General features: G+C 38.2%; 1 protein-coding gene across 3 annotated transcripts in view; it reads left to right on the top strand.

The window, feature by feature from the left end:
* LOC107685106 (COP9 signalosome complex subunit 4) overlaps positions 1 to 5346 on the top strand; it is a 6867-nt gene extending 1521 nt beyond the window's left edge. Inside the window, exons 3-11 of one of the 3 annotated variants that reach the window (XM_016481593.1) lie at positions 581 to 732; positions 811 to 914; positions 1031 to 1184; positions 2086 to 2193; positions 4001 to 4043; positions 4123 to 4293; positions 4378 to 4493; positions 4758 to 4842; positions 4951 to 5346. In XM_016481593.1, coding sequence (XP_016337079.1) covers positions 581 to 732; positions 811 to 914; positions 1031 to 1184; positions 2086 to 2193; positions 4001 to 4043; positions 4123 to 4293; positions 4378 to 4493; positions 4758 to 4842; positions 4951 to 5084 — 1067 coding nt within the window. In that variant the 3' untranslated portion in view covers positions 5085 to 5346. Of the gene's footprint in view, positions 1 to 580; positions 733 to 810; positions 915 to 1030; positions 1185 to 2085; positions 2194 to 2391; positions 2472 to 2600; positions 2753 to 2831; positions 2936 to 3049; positions 3204 to 3892; positions 4044 to 4122; positions 4294 to 4377; positions 4494 to 4757; positions 4843 to 4950 lie in introns of all 3 variants that reach the window. The other 2 variants (XM_016481592.1, XM_016481594.1) reach the window with 2 other exon arrangements.
* Positions 5347 to 10108: the final 4762 nt, after the last annotated feature.

Below are 10108 nucleotides of genomic sequence, written 5' to 3'. Positions count from 1 at the left end.
GCGTTTCAAAAAGGCGGGGCATAGAGGAGAAACAATAATGTACAGTATGTGGAAAATAATGTGTTTTTTGAACTTTAAGCCGCATAAACACATTTCATTACACCAAATACACAAAATAATGTTCTTTTTAGCAGCATCATATGACCCCTTTAATAAAGTGGGCAAATTAAAAATACAGTGGTTAAATTCAATTTTTGTTTTCTATTGCTCTGTTTTAAAAAAGGTTATAAAAAATGTCAATAATTATCGGTACCGAATGATATGAAGCATATATCGTTGATATATTTTTTAGCTATATCGCCCAGCCCTACGCTAGTCTGATTAGATAAATAGATTACATAGTCTAAATCAGGGGTGGGCAAACTTGGCCCTTCCAGGTCACTTTCCTTCAGAGTTTAGCTCCAACTCTAATCAAACACACCTGAACCAGCTAATCATTGTCTTCAAGACTACTAGAAAGCTACAGGCAGGTGAGTTTTATCAGGGTTGGATCAAATCTCTGCAGGAAAGTGGCCTGGAAGGGGCCAAGTTTGCCCATCACTGGTCTAAACGAGCTCCCCTGTTTCTCACGCTTGTGCAGTGGTCAATGAGAACGTCAGCCTGGTCATATCCAGACAGCTGTTGACAGACTTTTGCACGCACCTTCAAAACCTGCCGGAGGGCACTGCGAAAGCCGTGTGCCACTTCACCCTGGAGAAGATCCAGCCCAGAGTCATCTCATTTGAAGAACAGGTATGTGTTGAAAAATACTCTCAGATCAATGCTGGAATCATGTGAAATCATGTATGAGCCAATCTCATACACTTCCAGGTGGCTTCGATCAGACAGCATCTAGCCACAATCTATGAGAAAGAGGAGGACTGGAGGAACGCCGCGCAGGTTCTTGTGGGTATCCCGCTGGAGACGGGTCAAAAGTAAGATCACTTTTCTCTTGGGACAAACTGAAGCTTCTTATTTGCATCTGCATGTCACCCAAAACCACTGATGGTTAGATTATGTAGTTCACATCATCTGTTTTTTGATTTTACAGACAGTACAATGTGGACTATAAATTGGACACTTATCTGAAAATTGCACGGCTGTATTTGGAGGATGATGACCCCGTTCAGGCCGAGGCCTACATCAACCGAGCATCTTTACTTCAGAATGAATCCACCAATGAACAGCTGCAGATTCACTACAAGGTGCACCATCAGTTGAAAAATGTCGTTTTATAACATACTATATATAAAAGCACAGTATCCAGTAGGGCTGGGTGGTATTTCAAATAAATGATTTGTGATGATTTTGGTGGAATTTTAAAGAATCTTCAGAATTTAATTGAACAATTGTTTTAATTGTCCAAAAAGCTTATTAATAAACCTGTATTAACTGTCTAGTAAGCTATTTATTAATAAACAGCTTACAACAGTTCTCATTTAAAAAAAATATTTATTTCATCCATTATTAATATACTTAAAATACACACACACACACATAATTATTTTCATTTAATGTATGATTTTATATATTTAAAAAATATTTTGTAGATGTTTTATATATAAACTTTAAATAAGTTAATATCTATAATATTATAACAGTTGAAATTAGGGTTGCAAAAAGGTGGAAAATTCCAGAAATTTTGGAAACATTCCAGTTTTTTTTTTTTTAATATTCCAGGGATTTTTGGAAAGTTTCCGGAAATTTTCCACCGCTTTGCAACCCTAATTGAAATATGCATGTATTGATATATTAAAAATATAAATAATTAAATAATGATATTTTAAATTAAATTAATAAATTAAAATATTTAATAAACACATATATTATTTCTCTTTCTCTCTCTATATATAGTATAAATAAAAAAATATTTTAAATATAAATATTATAATAATATTATAATATTTATCCATTTCCATAGTTACTTGGCAGTAATTGCTATTTGGTTGAAATGGTTGAAAAAAAAGGAAAAGGGGGCCCAATATAAACCCAGTGCATCCAAATACTAAGGTCTGTTAGATTACTAACTGGACAGTTTGTGATTTTGTAATGTCTGGCTGCTTTCTGATTATTGTGAACTGTAATATATTCCATCATGTTTTGCAGGTATGTTACGCCAGAGTTCTGGACTATCGGAGAAAGTTCATTGAAGCAGCTCAGCGCTACAATGAGCTTTCTTACAAATCCATCGTCCATGAGACTGAGCGTCTGGAGGCCACTCTTTCTTTTCTGGTTAAAAAGACCAAATATATTGATGACTCATCTTGCATTTAGGGGCGTATTTAAAGTTTTGTCCAATCAAATGTTCTAGAGTTAACATGCCCTGCCCCCAACAGCACTTGCTTCTTTTTTTGCAAACAATTCTAATAATTCTTAGTCTAATGAATGTGTTTTTGTGCACTGTTTTGACAGATATCGTCAAATATTAGAAAAGGCTCTTCAGTTTACTGATGCAGAACAACTTGAGGCACTGAAAGCATTTGTTGAAGCGAGTAAGTACACTAATATTCAATATGCTAGTCTGCCGATATTAATAGAATCAACTTAATATGAGAACGTACACATTCCTCTCTTTACATCATCTAAATTGACGAGCTTCGCTATTTCTCACACTTGCGCAGTGGTCAATGAGAACGTCAGCCTGGTCATATCCAGACAGCTGTTGACAGACTTTTGCACGCACCTTCAAAACCTGCCAGACGGCACTGCGAAAGCCGTGTGCCACTTCACCCTGGAGAAGATCCAGCCCAGAGTCATCTCATTTGAAGAACAGGTATGTGTCGTGAAAAATACTCTCAGATCAATGCTGGAATCATGTGGATCATGTATGAGCCAATCTCATACACTTCCAGGTGGCTTCGATCAGACAGCATCTAGCCACACTCTATGAGAAAGAGGAGGACTGGAGGAACGCAGCACTGGTTCTTGTGGGAATCCCGCTGGAGACGGGTCAAAAGTAAGATCGCTTTTCTCTTGGAACAAACTGAAGCTTCTCATTTGCATCTGCATATCACTCAAAGCCACTAATGATTAGTTTATGTTGTTCATGTCTGTTTTTCTGATTCAACAGACAGTACAATGTGGATTATAAATTGGACACTTACCTCAAAATTGCACGTCTGTATTTGGAGGACGATGACCCAGTTCAGGCTGAGGCCTACATCAACCGAGCATCTTTACTTCAGAATGAATCCACCAATGAACAGCTGCAGATTCACTACAAGGTGCACCATCAGTTGAACTATATACTGTATAAAATGCACAGTATCCAATAGGGCTGAGCGGTATTTCAAATAGATTTGTGACGATTTTAGTGGAGTTTTGAAGAATCAGTAGAATTTAATTGGAAAATTGCTTTATTTACCCAAAAAGCTTACTAATAAGCATTTATTAACTATCTTGTAAGCTGTTAATTAATAAACATTTATTAATAAATAGCTTACAATACAGTTCTTATATTTTTATAATATTCATTAATTTAAATGTTATTTAAAAACACACACACATATATAAAATTTTAAAATTGATATATAGATATGATTTTATATTTAGAAAAACAGTTTGCAGATGTTTTATATATGTAAACAACAAATAAATTAATATAAATAATATTATAACAATTGAAATATAAATGTATTAATATATTAATAATATAATTATTTTTTTAAATTACACAAATTAAAATATATAATAAAATTACATATACAATTTATATATTTCTATGACTGGTGGTTCAAAAAAAACAAACAAACATAAAAACAAATGTTTTTGTGGCCCAACCATTCCAATACAAAAAGTAATTGAATCCAAATACTCAGGTCTGTTAGATTACTAACTGACAGTGTGTGATTTTGTAATGTCTGGCTGCTTTATGATTATTGTGAACTGTAATATATTCCATCATGTTTTGCAGGTATGTTACTCCAGAGTTCTGGACTATCGGAGGAAGTTCATTGAAGCAGCTCAGCGCTACAATGAGCTTTCTTACAAATCCATCGTCCATGAGACTGAGCGTCTGGAGGCCCTGAAGCATGCGCTTCACTGCACTATACTGGCCTCTGCAGGTACTCTTCATCTGTTACATCACTATCGTTAATTTGAAGCTGGTCACATGATATAATCAGTTCTTAATGTGTCCAAAAGGTCAGCAGCGCTCTCGTATGTTGGCTACGCTCTTCAAGGATGAACGCTGTCAGCAACTCGCCGCTTACGGCATCCTGGAAAAAATGTACCTGGATCGAATCATTCGGGGAAACCAGCTGCAAGAGTTTGCTGCCATGCTGATGCCGCATCAGAAAGCCACCACAGCCGATGGTATTACATATTACATTACTACTGTCATTTATTTATGTTATTTGCTAGGAAAGGCAATGACTATTACTTGTCTAATGCTTTCAGGTTCAAGCATCTTAGACCGAGCAGTCATTGAGCACAACCTGCTGTCTGCTAGCAAACTCTACAATAACATCACATTTGAAGAGTTAGGAGCACTTCTGGAGATTCCTCCTGCAAAGGTACAGCTGTGGTTGACTGACTTTGTTAGGAAACGTCTATTGTAAATGAGTCTCTTCTGCTCACCAAGGCTGCATTTATTTGATCAAAAATACAGTGATATTGTGAAATATTTTCAAAGTTTAAAATCACTGTTGTAATATATTTTAGAATGTAATTCATTCCTGTGCTTTAAAGCTGAATTTTCAGCATCATGACTCCAGTCTTCAGTGTCACATGATCCTTCAGAAATCCTTCTGTATACAAATATCTTTGTTTTCCCACAGGCAGAAAAGATAGCGTCACAAATGATCACTGAGGGCCGCATGAATGGATTCATTGACCAGATAGACAGCATTGTCCATTTTGAAAGTAAGTTTGGTTTTTGACTGAATTTGTTGGATAAAAACTGTGCAATTTAAGAGACTTACAAAATATGTTATATATATATGTATATGTGTATATATATATTTCCATCAGCGCGAGAGCCGTTGCCCACCTGGGACAAGCAGATTCAGTCACTGTGCTTCCAGGTGAACAACCTCCTGGAGAAGATCAGTCAGGCAGCACCGGAGTGGACGGCACAAGCCATCGAGGCCCAGATGACCCAATAAACCCTCTTCATGCTCTTCTGTCATCAACACTTCGCTTTCTCTCTTCTCATTGGTCAAAACAGAAAAGACTTTCAGCACATATATGCTAATGTTCTGTTAAGCCTGACCTTTTTGCTAGTGAGGTTTTATATTTTCATAGTTATGGTCTGTGAGTATATGATGCCTATTAAACGGCGTGAAAAATTCCTTGTGTCTCAGAAATGTTGTCTCTGTTTTGCTTCACTGCTTTGCTGCTAAACAATCATTAATCAAAATGCCTCGTTTTAATGTTTGATTATTCGTTATAATAATTGCTGTTAATAGTGTTCATCGTCTGTTTGATTACATCTTTAATTGATTTTTCCGTACATTTCTGCCATATGTACATTAACTGACAGTCACCACTGATAAGCTACTACTAAATATATTGTAGAAACGTAATTTTCTGTAAGTTGCTTTCCCACGATTTGTATCGTGAAAAGCGCTATACAAATAAACTTGAATTGATTTCAGTGACGAAAGAAAAAATAATTGAATAGTGAAATACTACGAACCATGTGAATATGGTAGCAATTAATTTCACATGAAAGTCACTTCACATAGGCCTTAAGTCTAACGAGTTACTAAAACAAGCAAGCAAACAAGTGCAAGTCCGGGAGGAACTTAGACCAGTGATTCTGACAGCAGAGAAAAACAATGCTTAAAGGGATAGTTCACCCAAAAATGAAAATTTGATGTTTATCTGCTTACCCCCAGGGCATCCAAGATGTAGGTGACTTTGTTTCTTCAGTAGAACACATATGATGATTTTTAACTCCAACCGTTGTAGTCTATCAGTCGTATAATGCATGGCAATGGTAACAAAATCTATGAGAGTAAAAAAAACATGCACAGGTTGATTGCTCTTCGGCTGGATATCAACACACCCATTAACGTAAACTACGCCAGAGCGCGTACACACCTCACGCACCGGATGCCGTGCGCGCGGTCAAAGACAGTTGGACATAGTGGTGTATTAGAGGTAAAATATGATATAAATACTGTTCGGTTTCTCGCACAAACCAATCGTTTTGTGTCTTAGGACATAAATGTGTCGTCACGAGCCGCATGGTTTAATTTGGATTTGTCTGTGCATGTTTTTTTTACTCTCATAGATTTTGTTACCATTGCCATGCATTATACGACTGATAGACTGCAAAGGTTGGAGTTAAAAATCATCAAATGTGTTCTACTGAAGAAACAAAGTCACCTACATCTTGGATGCCCTGGGGGTAAGCAGATAAACATCAAATTTTCATTTTTGGGTGAACTATCCCTTTAACCAAAATAAAATGCATCTCGTGAGTGACAGCATGTCCCACCCTCGTGCCAGTAAACATGTCATCAGAGAAGAGGTGTTGCTGCAAAAGGGAAGGGTTATTTTGATTAAAGATTACAAAGCATGTGAATTTAAAAATAATTTGTAAGTACTGTAATATTCCATTAAAAAAATCAAGAATTGTCCATTTTGATTGTATGGTGACTTTAAAGGGATAGTTCATCCAAAAATGAAAATTCTGTCATTAATTACTCACCCTCATGTCGTTCCAAACCCGTAAGACGGGTATTTATTATAAATTAAGATATTTTTGATGAATTCTGAGAGCTCTCTGACTCTCCCATAGACAGCAATGTAATTACCACGATCAAGGTCCAGAAACGTAGCAAGGAGATCGGTAAAATAATCCATGTGACATCAGGGGTTCAGCCGTAATTTTACAAAGCTACGAGAATACTTTTTGTACGCAAAGAAAACAAAATAATGACTATTCAACAATTTGTCTCCTCCGCGTCACCCTAGCGTCATTTTGGAGAGTATTCACTGAACGTAAACAGCGTATGCTATTCTGTCAGCTGCGTCACGCGGATACGTTGTTTTCGTTAAAATCAAAGTGCAAACAACGTAGAAAATGTATGTAATCCGCGTGACGAATTGTTGAATAAAGTCGTTATTTTTGTTTTCTTTGCGTACAAAAAGTATTCTCGTAGCTTTGTAAAATTACGGTTGAACCCCTGATGTCACATGGATTATTTTACCGATCTCCTTGCTACGTTTCTGGACCTTGATCGTGGTAATTATATTGCTGTCTATGGGAGGGTCAGAGAGCTCTCAGAATTCATCAAAAATATCTTAATTTGTGTTCTGAAAATGAACGGAGGTTTTACGGGTTTAGAACGACATGAGGGTGAGTAATGGGTGAGTAATTAATGACAGAATATTCATTTTTGGGTGAAGTAACCCTTTAACAGGCCTAACGTGCCAAGAAAAAGGGCACGTTCACACCATGTTGGAATTACTAGATTCTGACTTGTAAAAAGCTTTTACATCCTGTTTTACATACTGTTTATAAACTGTAACTGAACTCTGACTTGTACCACGTGACCGCTGTAATATCATGCAAACACTCAAAATAGCCGCAGTTCAACAGTAAAACGTAGTTAATCAGTTATTTCATAATATTGGTTTAATAATACCTGTAATTGACTGTTGTAAATGTTTAATTGCAGTCAGTGTTAAGAAATGTATTTAATGTTAGCCTAGGGAAAGTTAGTTTATTCAGTACAGCCTACTGTTGTTTCTTATGTCTGTCAATATGCCTGATTTTAAAAATCAAGGATCCTCAGGGTCGCCCAGGCTCCGCGTCTGCTCGGCTCCATCTGGGTCACCATCGGCATCGTCGCAGGAGCTCACACCCCTGGAGCTTCAAAGGGCTCTACACGATTATACTGATATGCAAGTGGTTGTATGCAGTGAGATTGTCTTATAGTTGTGAAGGCCCAAAATGCACTTCCATTGTTTTTCTGTTCCATTGCTGCAAAAAATACTCCTTATGCGCTTGTCAATAATCATAATTATAATGAAAAGTGACATGATGGGCAAACTCTTGTAAAATGCGCAGAGACGAGTATTTTTTGTGGTGTCACAAGGACAATTAAAATCCATCTTAAACACATACTCGAAGATAATCCAAAACAAAAAGGCAACAAATGCACTGCCGACTGGTTCAAAAGCTTTCTTCAGATCTTCGAAGATCAATTGAGGTGCCATAAGTGGAAATGGTCCCAACACATGGACACAACTGAAAGAAGATCATCCTGAAAGATCAAAGTAAAAACCTCGTCACATGGTGAAGACAGCTCCCCTTTCAGAACTGTTTTGGAAAGTTCATCAGTGACTACATTCAGTAGTCAATAATAACATAGCAAGCAACATATAACATTTTTGAGGTGTCATAAAATAAAGTGAAAATCGGATGAAAATTGTCAATTATGCCATTAAATTTAGATCTGCTCATGCTGCTGCATATTTCTTTTTACAGCATTTTTACAGCTTGCGCATTATAACCAATCACACGATTGAAGTTCAAACTGCACATTTATATATTGACAACAAAATGAAGCAGAAACAAAATTCTGTTATTAAAACATTGACATAAAAACTGCCTTATTTGCCTTATCTAAATCTGTTCCCTTTTGAATGGTCTCTCCCGTTGTGTTGACATGCTTATTGGGAATTTGGGATTTGTTCACATTCGTGTAGCTGCATGAACCAATGGTGCTTCAAACTGCCAATAGGGGAGGAGCCAACCTCTATATAAGTCGGCTCTGAGTGCCATTTCATCAGAATTTTTCTCCTTCAGCGAAGAAGATTATCTCCTCGCTGACTCTGCAAGCAAGAAGCTGAAGAAAGAAGAAGGTATGCTGCGCATCTGTGCCCTCCATCTGCTCTGGGGTTAAAAGCCCATGCAGCACATCCATCTAAGCCCTGCACACAGTGACTGACCTGGCTCTGTGCACTACTAAGGCCACTGCGCAGGCAATCGGCAAGGCCATGGCCAATTTGGTGGTGAATTTAACAGAGATCAGAGACGGAGACAAAGTAGCTTTCCTAGACTCGCCAGTCTCTCCTAAGGGACTGTTTAGTCCTGCCGTGGATGGGTTTGCCGACCAGTCTATAGCGCCACAGAAGTCATCTCAGGCAATGCATCACTTCCTGCTGAAGCGCTCCAGTGTGGCAGCTGGTTGAAGGCTCCGTCCGCTCAGCAGCCTTCCAAGCCGGTGCCGCTCCAGCCCCAGCCTAAGCCTAAGCCTGAACCTGGGCTTCAGCAGCACCCCTGGACAATGAAACGCTACCTGTTTCCAAAACGCTACGGTCCCCGCCCCAGAGTGACGTTAGACCCTGAGCCTCAGAAGCTGTCCTGATCCAAACGCAAGAGAGGAAGAGGAAAGGGACAGATCTCACCGAGGCCGGAACTCCCTCAAAGAAAGTTTGTGCTTGCTCTCCATCCCTCCGCTTAACATTGAGCGATGGAAGCTCTATTCAAGCTGGGCCCGTCCTTCTCATTCAGTGCGTGCCCAAGCAAACTACCGCTGCAATAGCGGACCCACATTCTCAAAAGAGCATTTCTCCTCTCCTCATTACCACATATGTCAGTTCCCCGCCCCCGTGTGGCGAACTTCCATTCGAAAAGTTAGAATTGCTTGCCATCCGATTCAGGTTTGGAAAGCTATCCCGGATGTGTCAAGTTAGGTTCTAAAAATAATAGAACAAGGCTACTTGCTCCAATTTGCTCGCAGGCCACCTGGCTTCAGAGGTGTTATTCAAACTTCGGTATGGGACAATGATGCTCATGTTCTCCGGTCCAAAGTACAAACACTGCTTGCAAAAGGAGACGTGGAAACGGTTCCTCTAGCGAACAGTGAGTCAGGCTTTTACAGCCGCTACTTCCTCATTCCCAATGTAGCAAATAAGCTCTAAAGGGAAATGTATATAAACAATTACAATTAATTATAATTAACTGCAATTATTTATATCAGCTGTCAGTAGTAACTGTAGCAGAATTAATATTACAATCAACTAATCTGTTCGTCCAGCAAACATTCAGTGTAATTTCATATCAATTCTAAGAAATTATATTTTCGTGGCCACAGAAAATTACTTTTTTTTACAGTACTAGAGCATTAGAGCATGTAACAAGATTCAAGATTCAAGATTTTTATTTGTC

This window comes from Sinocyclocheilus anshuiensis, unplaced genomic scaffold (genome assembly GCF_001515605.1).
Source record: "Sinocyclocheilus anshuiensis isolate Anshui unplaced genomic scaffold, SAMN03320099.WGS_v1.1 scaffold914, whole genome shotgun sequence".
In the NCBI taxonomy this organism is placed as follows: domain Eukaryota; kingdom Metazoa; phylum Chordata; class Actinopteri; order Cypriniformes; family Cyprinidae; genus Sinocyclocheilus; species Sinocyclocheilus anshuiensis.
The sequence above is the reverse complement of the archived record's forward strand: the minus strand, read 5'-3'. Positions and strand labels throughout refer to the sequence as shown.